Source organism: Phoenix dactylifera, chromosome 15, assembly GCF_051530095.1.
Source record: "Phoenix dactylifera cultivar Ajwa chromosome 15, Ajwa_hap1_PhDact_Kaust_v1.1, whole genome shotgun sequence".
NCBI classification, from domain to species: domain Eukaryota; kingdom Viridiplantae; phylum Streptophyta; class Magnoliopsida; order Arecales; family Arecaceae; genus Phoenix; species Phoenix dactylifera.
In genome coordinates this window covers 19,293,149-19,306,467 of record NC_143204.1, presented here as the reverse complement: position 1 = coordinate 19,306,467, position 13,319 = coordinate 19,293,149, and the positions used below count along the sequence as shown (strand labels likewise).

At 37.8% G+C, this 13,319-nt stretch overlaps 1 protein-coding gene across 1 annotated transcript; it reads right to left on the bottom strand.

Moving 5' to 3' along the window:
* Positions 1–1,266: 1,266 nt before the first annotated feature.
* LOC103712494 (polyadenylate-binding protein RBP47-like) lies at positions 1,267–7,855 on the bottom strand. The gene is made up of 6 exons (XM_008799023.6): positions 7,385–7,855; positions 4,678–5,131; positions 2,715–2,770; positions 2,504–2,634; positions 2,286–2,382; positions 1,267–1,625 (listed from the first exon to the last, which is right to left on the bottom strand). Exons 1-6 carry the CDS (start codon positions 7,670–7,672, stop codon positions 1,470–1,472), a joined length of 1,182 nt encoding a protein of 393 aa, XP_008797245.4. The 5' UTR covers positions 7,673–7,855; the 3' UTR covers positions 1,267–1,469.
* Between the last annotated feature and the right edge of the window lie 5,464 nt (positions 7,856–13,319).

The following is a 13,319-nucleotide window of genomic DNA, read 5'->3' as shown; positions in this document are numbered from 1 at the left end:
AAAGAATTAGAAAAAATAACAAAATTAAAAACGTGAGTCTTTTAAAAAATTTATAAAATTATTTACTTAAAAATAAGTTTAGAAGAGGTGAAATTAATAAATGATAGAAAAAAACATCTCTAGCGACAATAATATATAGCATCATTAATTTATAATATATAAAAATTTCTTGAACTAGTCAGATCCATGAATAAATTATAAAATTTATGTATAATTATAAAATAATTGAATATTCTGGATTGTTCATGCTCAGAGAATAATTCAAAGAACCGAAAATCAAGAATATTTCAAGAAATTTTCAATAATTAGGATAATATTCTAACTATTTCTGTTTGCAGATGTGCTCCCGATAATGCCCTATAAACCCTAATATACTGGGTGAAGTTGCTCCCCATGACACCTGCATCAGTATCTAAGATCACCCAAAGGATCAAGGATCCTGATACGGAGAGAGATAAGGATCAAGAATTTCTTTCTTGTTCTCTTCTTAAACATAAATTATATCTACTAATAATTTTGATTTTTTTTTTCCATCTGCAGCTTGCTCCCAGTAAAACGGATATCAGTATCTGAAATCACCCAAAGGATCAAGAATCATAATAGTGAGAGAGATAAGAATCAAGGATCATGATCAACAGAGATGATATTAATTGTCACAAGGATCACCCTAAGAGAGATTAGGATCGTGCAGATGATACACATGAGAAAGACGAGACACATGGAAACACCGTATACCATGACTGATACTGGAGCTTAGTCACTGTTGTGGCTACAACCAGTGCCATCACAGTAAATATCGAAGGAAGAACATGAAAATATGCTTCAAATACTATAGACGATATGTGATAGAAATTGTATATGTTCTAAGTCTAATATGAAATCCTCCACTGACACTTTTGTTTTGCCTGTTGACAATGTTCCATATGACACATTAGACGTGAAACGGTAACGGCTTTCACAGCAATTGTCTGTTCCGTGACACTTTGCTCAAGTTGAGCAAAAAGTATCGACCATTTCACATCAATTCTATGTTTAACAAACAACTCCCTAATTTATTTTTATTTACTAGATCTATGCTGGCCATCTGTGAAACCTAAGAAACAAATCAAATCTCTGCACATATATATAGCACAGGGAATCTCTGCCCATATATAAAGCAAGGGTGATGTACAGGTTGATCAAGAGGGGCCTAAGGATCCTAATGGTACCAGACATGGGCAGCCAAAACTTCACAAATCCTGCGGACAACAACAATACCTTGGTGGATTGACACAAAACCAATGAAAACTTAATTTTAAAAGCTGATGTTGTGATTGTACATATCAAGCATCTTTCTTATATCACATGGAAGCACACAGACATGGCTTTTAAAAAAAAAAAAAGAAAATCTTTCAGCAACCAATCAAAATTTATAAAAGGAAGAATGACAAAAATCAACGAAGAAAATGTGGGTTTCTGTTGTACCCAAATCAGCTCACTTGTTGTTGGTCTCCATTGAAGGAATGAGCCCCATATGGAGCAGCATACATGGTTGGGCCTGGAACTGGGGCAGCATACCCATAGCCATTGTAGAACTGTGCTCCATAGTAAACACCATTCCACAGATTACTAGGATCACCTCTTAACTGTCAACAACAAAACAAGTACATTAGAAAACATAATAATGACAGCAATCAAGCCTGAAATTTCATTATCATATTTCAGCCAGAAAGTTTTAGGATGTTCTTTCCATAAAACACCAGGATAACAAAACCAAGAATGTTCAGTTGTAATTATAGAATCTGGCAAGAGGATGGTATGAGTCATTAGTTTAACTTTTCCTAATAATCCACATTCTAAGACACAACATCTGATTCAATGTGACCTTTGTTACTTGAAAAACAGTGATATGAAAACAGGGGATTAGATTTCTAAATCGAATCATTGGTCTCCTCTGATCGTTGATCTCGTCTATTATACCAACGTAGCAACTGAACTTCAAGGGTATGGCTGGAAGCCCCATGGAGCAATCCAAACATCAGGTGTTCAGCTTACTCTGCTCATCTTCTAGCAGGACAACCATTACAATGATTTTTCTCCCCCTTCAAATATAAATAATTGCAAGTAGATCTCTCTCATGTTTATCTGCCGGAGAACGCCATACTTTGATTTGGGTGATGAACATTATCCAAGTCTCTAGCAAATTAACAATAGGTAGGTGTCTATAGCTTGACATGTAACCTAAGCTGAAAGGACAGTTTGAATGATCCAGTATTGAAATAATATTCTAATTCTATTAGTTATACCTGTTTGTTTGCAGGGTTGCGGCCCCATGAAAGACGAACAGGCTGCTTCCCAATGACAGTTCCATTCAACGCCTGCAATGCTTCTTCAGCATTGTTTCTGCCAAACATGATAATGTGCAATACACATAAAAGCTTCAAGTTTAGTGGAGCAACTAACAAAAGTAACTATGGTAAGTCCGTCACTATCACAGTATAAAATCAAGCATTTAGAAATGCACCTCTGGACAAATTGCACAAAGCCACATTGTTTTCCAGATGGAATTTTCACGGAGGCAATTTCACCATACTGAGAAAAGACCTGCCTGAGATCATCTTCACTGACATTTGTGTCAAGTCCCCCAACAAAAACCTACAAGAGGATCATAATAATGATGGAAAAGGTACAGCCATAGGCTACAGAAAGCTGCAGCAGAAAAATTTGTTACTTACTGTTGTGTTAGTTGAATCTCCATGCGACTGTCCAGGTACACCATTTCCAGAACCACCTAGAATGATAATATTAGTTAAGAAAAAGACATCCACCACTTCCACGACTCCAACTTCAATATAAACAGACAAGTATACCATCATGCATGAATAAGTAGCAAGAAAATGCCTTCCATTATAGAATCTAGGGAATAAAAACTAAAAATATTTTGCTTATTAAAACATTTCTAACATTAACCATTCCTTGAATCAATATTCCAGGTTGACATGTTTTCTCATGCTCACAATGGTTTAGGGTTCAAAAGATGGTGCCAAGCAAAACTAAGAAGTGGTTGTCCCCTCGCAATAATCCCTTCACTCTCCCTCCCAATTGGCCCAAGAAACAGCCTGCTAGCTTTGAACCTTCAATATACATTATTAGCAGAGTTTAATCAACAGGAAGGCATCTTTCTTCTTTCACAATTTTACCTCCATCTCAAGAAGACACATCTAGAACGCATCTAAATTTCCTAAAAGAAAATTGTACATCACAACTTTACCTTCATCTCAATTTTACAAAGAAGTTTTACCCCCTCCAGGGATCCAGCTTTATGGATTACGGTCAGATCCACCAAATTTTAAGAACGATTCAAAACTTGCTATAACTAATATAAATTGATTTAGAATTTTTGGTCAAGGCTCCATTCAAAACAAAAGAAGAAGAAGAAGAATTTTTGGTCAAGCCAGCTGTTCAAAACAAAGTAATGCCATGAAATATATGGGGTCAATGGGCGTAAAGGTGCATTCTTCACTGTCCGGTTAAAGTTCATGCAACCAAGGAGCAACTCTATGAAGTTCCTGTGGTCTTGAGAAGAGTTTAGATGAAGGTGAAAGAAGGCAAAGCACGATGAAAAGAGTGCAGCTACTGTTGGAGCCCCAAACCATTTACCAAAAAACAAAATTGAAACGAACTTTAGAGTGCACTCCATACTGAGCAATATATGCTAGCTTGATTCAAATCTTATATGAAATTAGCTTCCCTTGAAACAAGTGTGGGCAGAAAGATCAAGTGAGATCTAACTTCCATTCAAGAAAACGAAGAGCAAGGAAAATATTTTCTTTTCCATAATTCCTAGAAACATTTCTTGACCTTAACCATCAAGTCTTATTAAAATCTAAATTATTTTCAGAACTTGTGCACAAAAACATCGCCAGAATAATATTCTGTCCCCCAAGATGAATAAATCATTGTCATGGAGACAAGTTCTCAGGCCTGTTTATGGAAAGAGGATCAAAGAAGAAGAATAATGATGAGGGAAGAAGAAGACGAAGAAAGAAACCAAAGTTCTTATCAATTTTTTCAGAAGCTGTTCCCATAGCTTCTCCCCTCCTATTGTTAGCCTAAAATCAATCCTGAGACTAAATTATGGGCCATAAAATATCTTTTAAGTCATAACAGTTGTTCTTCCATAATTGGATAAACCATTAGTAGAAACAATTTTTGAGCCATTTTCACTTCAGTTTGACTAGACAAAAATGAGATCCTACTTCCGTAGTTTTCTGTGGTTTCAGTCTTTAGTTTCAACTGAAAAGTATCAAAAAAATGCAAATTAAAACTATGAACAGATAAAAAAGGAAAGCAGAACAATTCAGTTTGTCAAGACAGATTGAACATCATACTAGAGTACTATATATTGTTTGGGGACCTTCAGGTGTATTCTGTCAGCAATTTTTTGTTGAAAAAACCAAAAGAATCATTATTTAAAAGAGAATACTAAAACCAAGTTTAGAATATATTGTTGCATTTTACTGTCAGGTGTCACTCTAACACAAGTTATCTAAATGCTTATCTAATTAGAGTTCTATATTAGTTCTCTAATTAGAGCACTTCACTTGATACTAACAAAATGTTTCTAAGCATTTAAAAACTAGATAGGTAAAATCCCGTACAAGTGACTGGACAAACTAGATTACAATTGAAACATACCAGATGACTTTCTGGGGGTTGCAGGACCGATTCGCATGGGCCTACCAGAGCAGAATACACCATTCATTTCAGTCAAGGCAAGCGTTTTCTCATTATCATTTCTGAATCTTACAAATCCATAACCTTTTGAACGGCCAGTATTTGCATCAATAACAACTTTTGCCCCTTTTACAGATGGGTACCTACTAGCAAAAATTTCTTGCAGCATGGCATCAGTAACATCAGAAGCTAGATCTCCAACAAATATAGAGTGGTCAGGAGCAACATCTGCACGCCTGTCGCCCATGCTAAATGATGCCCAATTTAACCGAAAAGGTTGATCTGTGTTGGGCATTATATGACCAACAAAGCTCTGAATTACTTTTTCAGCTGCTGCACGTGTATAAAACTCTACAAAACCATATCCCTCTGACTGTCCAGTTTGTTTATTGCGAATAACTTTAATAGAGACCACCTGCAGAATGTTCAAAAGGGGAAGGCAAGAAATGAACAAGGTAAACTTCATGAAATCAACACATAGTACAAGCCATAGCAGATGAGGTGAGTGATGGATTGCACAAAAATATCAACACCAATTTAAATGATCAACATAAACTAGTAAAACTGTGTGTCCACAAAGAGCCAGGAAAGCAGCAGTAATGAATATAGGATAAACAAGTTTTCATAATTGGAAATATGGAATACTGACACTTGATATTGTAAACATGGGAAAATGACATGTAGTATAAGGGAAGTGAATAACAACAAAGCTCTGAATTTAGCAAGTTGTTCTAGGAACAATTTCTTACTAATATCTTCTAATTTTTTCTTACAAATTTTAGGATGACAAAAGTAATAAAAAGTAAAGGAATGCATCAAATTCTTCAAGACTTGATTCGTGAAACCATGGAGTTAGTTTCCACAATACAAGGCCTTATTTTATGATCTAGAAAAATTCAGCAATAATTAATATTGGTATGTGTATCTATGCTTATCCAATGCAAGTACATGACAAAGTAGTCAAAGTACATGTGTTGCATTATTACACAGCTTCAAAATTTCTTAGACTTCGAACAGGTATAACCAAAGAACAAAAGGATGCATTCTAAAGTAGGTTAAATACACATGCACTTGGCACTATAATGAAAAGCAGACTTCCAGAGCCTCTCAATAAGCTAAAGAGAGCATTGAGCCTACTCAAATCTAAAATCATAAAAATATTGTTTTGTGCTCGAAGTATCAAAGTAAGCACCATCCCTCAAGACCAAATCTCATTATATAGTACTTAGGATAACAACCTCTATTCACAACACAGTCCCATTAAACATTTCATAATACATGAAGCCATCATAATTGCATGTATTTGCACCCAAAAGCCAGGAGTTTTTGAAAACTCAAAACCACAATAATACCATGAAATTTAAACAGATTTAATTAACCAATTAAAAAAATGATTGCGGAGGACTTAAAGCCACAACCAAGCAAGGCAACATCAATGGCGCATCAAACACAGCATCCATGACTTTCTTAGAGAAAATCAGTATCATAAAAATAGTAAGAAATTGAATCTAAGGAGGATCGACTAATATGTTGAATAATGTAGTACTAACTACAAGATAAATAGGCTTAAGAATCTAACAGTGAATAGAATGAAGCTTAGATTCCCTCAGCCCTTCCTTGAATTATCAATGATGTTACCCTTCTACATAATTCTGTAACAAGTTAACAAGCCAAACGAGACTGAGGCATGATAATGGTAGGATGCGATGAAAGGATAGAACAGAAGGATTGAAAGGGAAATACCCTATAAAGCAAATTGGACTTCTAAAGAGCAAGCAAAGGATGTATATACTTAGATATCACTAAATAGGTCATGGGTCATATCATGCATAAATCTTAACACAACTCAAATACTCAGTTGACAGCTTTCTTGTTTACAAAGAATGGCATTAGTTAATATGAATTTTAAGAATGATACGAGAAGGTGTAGTGGTGGTGTGCACAAGTCTCAGCTCAACTTGGATACATTTGAACTTAAAACATTTTTAGAAGTCTAATGAATACTACCACATAGTATTTATAAAAAAATAGAAAAAAAAAAAGCAATTACAAACATGATTTTAATTTCAATAAATTGGAAGAAGATAGATTTAACGAGGAAAAAGGAGCAACCACCAGCCCATATCTAAGGGAAGAAAAGGGTTCAAAACTGATGAAGTAATAAGAGCTCTAGTACAAATTAAATGCAGAGACACATTTTTCTTGCCACAGATCTTTCACTACAACAGCCAGTTAGCATATGAAATCTAGTTTAATTTTCAATTATACTGTAGTCATGTTCTATACAATCTAAACTTGACATTCGGACATTGGGCTTCTAAAAGGGACCCCTTTTTACATTCCCATTTTGCATTTTTTTTCATAAAATATGAAGAAAGATCTATGTTTTCTTTAATATCTAGAATCGATAATCTTGCAAATTAAACAAACCCTCATCAATTTTTTTGAAGATCTATATCCCTCAACATGCCATTTTCAAAGCAAATTCTTAAACAAAGTGTCTACAAAGATTTTAAACAACTACGATCCCTTCTTCTGAAATCCTATATTTCTGTTCAAATTGATACGAAAAAAATCATTCTCTTTTCTTTATTGCGTTCATACAGCGTACATTTCAATAAGATCTAAGCAAAGGCATATGGAGAAAGAAAGGAAGGGAAACACCAACCTCGCCGGTGTGGCCGAAGCAGCTGTGGAGGTAGTTCTCCTCCATCCAGTAATGAAGGTCCCCTACCCAGATCGTCTTGTTCTCTTCGCCTGCCGCCGTCCCGGCCTGGTGCTGGTGGTTCTGCGGCGGAGGCGGGGGGTGGTATGGCAGGAATTGCTGCGCGTACTGCGGCTGAGGCGGCGGCGGCACCATCTGGTGCCGCATCATCATCGCCGCCGCAGGCGGCGGATACTGCATCGCCACCCATTGCTGCTGCAGGGAATCAGAGCCGCCAGCCGCCTGCTGCATCGTTTCCACCGCTTCGTCGGAGGGATTCGTCGCCGGATAAGAGGCGGCGAGAGCGTGGTCGCGGGCGGACAGGCAAGACCCGGGCGAGGGGAAAGATTGGGAGAGGGCCGGGGGGGATATGGGAGAGGGAAGCGGCTTTGAGACGAGGAGGGATAGGGACCGCTGGATCGAGAGAGTAGAGGCATTCTTGGCCGTCGATGGGCGCCCCTCGGGGTTTTTTGTGGAGGCGGGGGTGGGGGGAGGTAATCCACGGTGATGTCGTGGCCTCCTCCAGGGTCCAGCTCTCCTGGGTCCCGCGTCGTCCAACTGGTTCCGAGCCTTCCGACTTATAAATTAATTAAAAATATATATAATGGAAGATGCTAATGGGATTAGAGTATTATGACACTTATTTTTCATGGATTCTAATCATTAATGAATATTTTGTTGACTTCAAAGTTCTTTTATTTGAGTGTTTTAGAGAACCAGATGGAAAACAAAGGAAGGAAATAATGAGATGATTATAAATATTTCTTTTCCAAAATGTGCTGAATTAGTGAGGATTTGTATCATTAGAATAGCATTTTTTAAAACCTATGAAATAAATCGTTTTGAAAAAGCAGCATTATTGTTGGTTTTACTTATCTAATGCTGAAATGTTGCATGTTGGATGCATTTCATGATGAAGGAAAGAAATAACGGGAAGACATGCAAGAGAAAAGTTAAGGGAAGTTGGAAGGCTATTGGATCTTCTACGTTCTAGAAAAAGAGATGGGAAAAAAAATTGAGAGTCATGGCTAACCAGAGATGCCTCATGAACAAGAAATTTCTAGTTCGTATTTATACTAGAATAGAATTACTGCCATTAGTCAACTCAAGTGTCTTTAGGACCAAAAGCCATGCAAGACAAGAGTAGATGCACGAAAATGTTGAAATGATAAATAAAATGCTAGATATTTTGGAACATTTATCGAAACATAAAATTAGGCACCAATTTAGGAATATTATTGTTGGCACATGAGCAATAACTTGTTATTAGCGCTTTAATGTGTTCGACAAAAGTATGATCTATTGTCTAATAAAAGATTTGTCCACTTAATCTCACAAACAAGTAACTCGATGAAAATAGTCAAGTATTTTTATCTGGATTTTGCATTTTATATCTTCCTCTTTTCTTACAAGAAGTGTTGGATAGCATAATCATACATTGAGTCTAACATCCAATATGTTCACATTCTATTGAAACATGAAATAAAATTAATGAAAATAAATGAAATAAAGGGTGGCTTTGAAGGTCTACTAAATGTGCCATGACCAAAGTTAATTCTGTACATAAATTAATATGACAATACATCAGGCCAAACTTGGTTATTATCAAAATAGGGAAGATGAGAAGTTGTCTCAGACTACCATATTTAAGTAGCATAACTAACTGAAGGTATGCTAAAGATAGTTTTACACCAATGTCCAATAATTTAAAATTATTATAATGTACATATGGGATATCATTTTATCCTATCCTATCCTATACTTCAAGTTAGGGATCACAAAACTGAAAATGATGAGTTGATTTTACACCCGTACTTAAGAATCAAGAGAGGCTTAATATCTTAGTAAGCTCCATTTTCTTGATTTGAAAAAATAAAAATGGAAAGGGTGGAGTTAATGAAAAACCAGCATTTGACCTAATGAGGGGGGAAATTTCCAAGGCTTGGCTATAATGTAATGGGACTTTTAGACAATAGAGCTTGTGAATGGGATACTAGGAGTCTCTACAATTTTCGGAAAACTGAAGGGCTATTTTTTAAATAGTAGGCCTAAAAATTTTATTTAGTGAAAATGATCATGAAAGCATTTAATGGAATAGAACAATCCCTCCATATGTAAATTGCTACATGGGCTTATGGTGCCAAACGGTTTGACAAGTCATTCCTCGGCCCAATGATTTTTCTTTTTTCTAACTGCTCGCTATAAAATCCGAACTTCAGTTTCTTTTTACTTATGTCCCGTTTGGAAAAGTAGACTTTAAGCATATTTCACCAACCAGTATCACATTATTAGGTTAAACCCAATGTTAATAATAAAGATATTAATGACATCATATAAATGACGAAAATTTTTGCTCGGCGATTATTATAGTTTATTGTTTAATATGCAACAAAAAATTGATTTTGAAACTTTCCATTTATTTTAATTTATTATATTATTATATTATATTTTAAAAATAGTTGGAAAAAAGAGAGAGAAAAGGATCATATTATATATTGGTTATTATGAAAGCAAACCATTTAATACCTATTAACAGATTTTGTTTTTCTTTGTTATGCTCACATTGCAAAATATCAACACAAGTTTGACAGTCGAGCTCGTCGGTGCTTTTCTTTTGCTGATCCTATTTGGCAATAAACTTACAAATCTATTTGTATATTGTTGTGGAATGGGATTCCCAGTTTAGTCCCACATCGGGTAATCAGCGGAAAGATCTGTGCCTTAAATGGGGGGTGCAAACACCTCTTCTTACCGAGGGCCCTTTTGCGGGACAAAACCGTGAGGATAGGGGGCAACCTCCGCGGACCCCCGCGCCGTCAGGGCTCGGGACTGTCATTGGGCTACGGCCCTGGGCGACCTCCCGCAAGACCCGAAGCGGCAATCCCAGAGCGGACAATACCTCGGGGAGGACGCGGATGCTTTCCCTGCTCGCCCGGTGTGCGGGCTGGTGTCGGGGTTCCGACCCCACATCAGATGGCGCTAGAGGAAGGGCCCCGGCCACGCACAGACCTTCCCGCTGGGGGGGCTGTGTTGTGGGATAGGGTTCCCAGTTTAGTCCCACATCGGGTAATCAGCGGAAAGGTCTGTGCCTTAAATGGGGGGTGCAAACACCTCTTCTCTTCTCACCCCACCCCCGTGCTTCCTCAAGGTCAACTTTGATGGGTCTGTGTTGGATGGCGGCTCGTGTGGTGGTGCAGGTTTTGTCATACGGGACCCGCAGTCCAGGGTTGTGGCTGCAGGCGGCTGCCACTTGTTCGCTACATCAGTCCCGGGAGCAGAGCTGCGCGCTGCCTGGGCGGGGATTCGACATGCACGGGCGATGATGCGGACCAGCCCGATTATTCTGGAGGGCGACTCAGCTACCGTTATTGGATGGATTCAGCAGGGGTTGAGGGGTGAGAGCTCAGACCACCCCTTGATCCGCGACATAGTCAGGATGATGAGAGATGGGGGGGCCATCCATGCCATACATGTATTTCGGGAGGCCAATGGGGCGGCTGATTGGGTGGCCGCCTATGCGGCCCACCATTCGGGTTACGCCCTTTGGTCAGGGGAGGGGGAGCTGCCTTTGGCACTCCGTGAGATATTGTATTTTGATCTTATTGGGTGTATTCATACACGGTCTGTATGACGCACCCGTTTTAGCACAAAAAAAAAAAAAAAAAAACACCTCTTCTCACCGAGGGCCCTTTTGCGGGACAAAACCGTGAGGGTAGGGGGCAACCTCCGCGGACCCCCGCGCCGTCAGGGCTCGGAACTGTCATTGGGCTACGGCCCTAGGCGACCTCCCGCAAGACCCGAAGCGGCAATCCCAGAGCGGACAATACCTCGGGGAGGACGCGGATGCTTTCCCTGCTCGCCCGGTGTGCGGGCTGGTGTCGGGGTTCCGACCCCACATCATATATATATATATATATATATATATATATATATATATATATATATATATATATATATATATATATATTTAAGGGGTGTTCGCCAACTTAATTATGCGTTTAGTTTTATAAAACCATCTTAGAGATGTGCATCTCTCCTTTAACTCCTGATTACCCGCGTGTAGCACTGAAAAATGTATAAACATCTCATGAGATAAGTGAGACCCATCTATCTTCAAGATGAATGATACAACAACGACCTATTGTAGTACAAAACTCTACCGTGAAAAAGTTGCATCATAAAGAATCCAAACTCTAAAATAAGCCTCACATAATGGCTTGCCAGGTTCTCTTGTATCATGATCAGTGCTGTCTTTCATGAATCCCTAGCCGACAATTCTTGATATATGGAAATCTCTACAGGTAGCAAGATATTCATCTTGGTGTATTTTGATGATGTTATCATAACCGCCAATGGTTTAAAGGTTATTATGTGCTCCAAGTCATTTTTCTAATACCAGGTTTCACATCAAAGATCTTGTGCCACTCAAATATTTTCTTAGAATAGAAATAGATGGTTCAAGGAAAGGTCTCTTCTCATGCCAAAGAAAACACACTTTATAAATATTAAATAATATGGGCTACTTCGGTCCTGGACCCTCTACTTTTCCAATTGGAGCACCATCTAAAGTTGAATGCGACAGATGCTGATTTATGAGATGATGCTTCTAAGTATTGACTTCTCTTCGGTTGTCTCATCTCTCTCACTATTACCAGACTGAATATTGTGGACTCGATCAACATTCTCAAATAATTCATAAATCAGCCTTATATGCCCTCATCTAGATGCTGTCATGCATGTTCTTTGCTACGTCAAAGTTAGGCCAACTTAAGGCATTCTTCTTTCTTCTTCCAGATCATTCTAATTCATAGGTTATTGTGATGCTAATTGAGCAAGCTATCCCACCTAGCAATCTATCACCGGATATATTGCATCTTTCTTGGAGACATTTCTATTCCCTTGGCACACTAAAAACAACAAATTGTGTATCAATCATCTATCGAGACTGAGTACAAATCTATGACTGTTACTACTTATGAGTTGGTATCCATTACAAATTTGGGCATTAATCATCCACAATCGGTTTTTTTTATTGCAATAATCAAGATGCCTTATTGCAGCTAATCTAGTGCATCACGAACGAATGAAGCATATCAAAATTGGCTATCATGTTATTCATATAAAAAAATATAGTCTCATTCAAACCAAGTATGCGCCAGCCAAGCACCAAAGAGCTGACATATTCATGAAAGCACCAGACAAAGGTCACATACCAACTTGATAGATTGTGCTAATATAGCGCAAATTAAAATTTTATCCTAGGTACCAAATAACATTGATTGTGTATCACATATTGTCTCCAATCCCCTCAATCAAGGAATATGTCTAGCCAATTGTATATTTATTTTATAGTCTCCAATTCCCCTGATCAAGGGTACTTGTATGCTCTTTATACTCGTTCAATCTAATGGAATAGCAACCTTTTCCTAATTAACATCCACCTCTGTCTGCCATATTTTTCTGACAATTGAATAATCAACATTTCGACTTGACCAAAACTAAAATAATAGAAACTAAGCAAATCCCATTCATGGCCATCCTTACAATGGACTAAATAACTTTTTTCTTTCATAGAAACACAAAAGAAAAGAAATCATTCTTACAAGTATCTTGTTTTTCGCATTTTCACATGTCGACCTTCCAAAGGCATCTTTAAATTTCACTATTGTTGGACGCACCTCTAATCTTAACTGCTTATCAACTTGTTTATAGTGCAGAGGGAGAGACAAATAGAGCTGAGATAGAAGTAAAAGACATGAGAACAAAAATAATTAACCTCTTGCAAGGGTATAATTTAGTATCATCCAAATACTTTTCATGCTGAGTGGCAGCTTGCCTCTCTCTTTATTTTCAGAAGTCCGTACTCAACACTTGTCACATTCTAAAAGAAACCTAACTA